Source organism: Parus major, unplaced genomic scaffold, assembly GCF_001522545.3.
Source record: "Parus major isolate Abel unplaced genomic scaffold, Parus_major1.1 Scaffold273, whole genome shotgun sequence".
In the NCBI taxonomy this organism is placed as follows: Eukaryota; Metazoa; Chordata; class Aves; order Passeriformes; family Paridae; genus Parus; species Parus major.
Genome location: NW_015379267.1, coordinates 371531 through 372492, shown reverse-complemented (window position 1 = coordinate 372492; position 962 = coordinate 371531). Strand labels below are relative to the sequence as shown.

The window sequence follows — 962 nt, the reverse complement described above, 5'->3', positions numbered from 1 at the left end:
GACAGTGGGGAGGGGTCTGGGGGGTCAAGGGGGAATTTGGGGGATGGGAGGGGGGGTGGAGCAGGTGTGGGGTGGGGACAGCTCAATAGTGCAACAACAGGGGTGTAACAGGGACAGGAACATGGGGAGCGAGGGGTCCTGGTCCCCCACCCCATCAGGCCCGTGGGTGCAGGGAAGTGCTACTGCTCCTACTGGGACAGGACCCGTCCCTTGCTGGGATGGGGGGGCACCCCCTGGGGCGGGTGGGAAGTTTGGGGGGTGGTGAGGGGGCAACAGGCGCTGCTCCAACCCCCCCCAGCTCCGTCCCTAAGTGCCACCAAGGTGGGGATGCCAGGACACCCCCCGTGTCCCGCACTTCCCAAGGAGCCCAAAGAACTGGGATGCCAAAGCCCCCCCTGGGGCACCGGGGGTCACCCCGTGAGTGGGGCCGGGGGGTCCTGGGCGGCCGGGGGGGCGCGGGGGGCTCAGGGGACGCGGTAGGTGGAGGTGTTCTTGGGCTCGGTGCTGGGCACACACCAGTCCCCCGCCTCCTGGCTGGCCTGGTAGTGCCGCCACGCCGACTTGTTGTACACGGGCAGCCGCTCCACCGAGTCCGTGGACAGCGCCTGGGGGGGACACGGGGCTGGGCGAGGGTCCCGCAGCCCCCCTGGCCGGGAATGGGGACGGGCACCCACCTTCAGGTAGATGACGGCGTCGGTGCCGAAGCCCTCCATGGAGAAGAGCTGCAGGTCCCCCTGGAAGTACTTGGCGTAGAGGCGGGAGATGGGCAGCCCGTAGCCAAACCCGGCCTGGGGGGCGAGGGAATTGGGGTGGGGGGTGCCCAGGGCTGGGGGGGCACCCCCAGGGCACCCCCAGCCTCCCCTCAGCACCCCAAGCAGCGCCAGGAGTGTCCACGGTGCTGCCAGAGGTCACTGAGCCACCATCAAAGGGCCCTGACATGGCTGGAGAGGCACCCTGCCACC

At 70.0% G+C, this 962-nt stretch overlaps 1 protein-coding gene across 1 annotated transcript in view; it reads right to left on the bottom strand.

The window, feature by feature from the left end:
• Positions 1 to 398: 398 nt before the first annotated feature.
• PDK2 (pyruvate dehydrogenase kinase 2) overlaps positions 399 to 962 on the bottom strand; it is a 4290-nt gene continuing 3726 nt past the window's right edge. Inside the window, exons 9-10 of the mRNA XM_015615802.3 lie at positions 675 to 788; positions 399 to 605 (exon numbers count right to left, since the gene is read on the bottom strand). Coding sequence (XP_015471288.1) covers positions 465 to 605; positions 675 to 788 — 255 coding nt within the window. The 3' untranslated portion in view covers positions 399 to 464. The remainder of the gene's footprint in view (positions 606 to 674; positions 789 to 962) is intronic.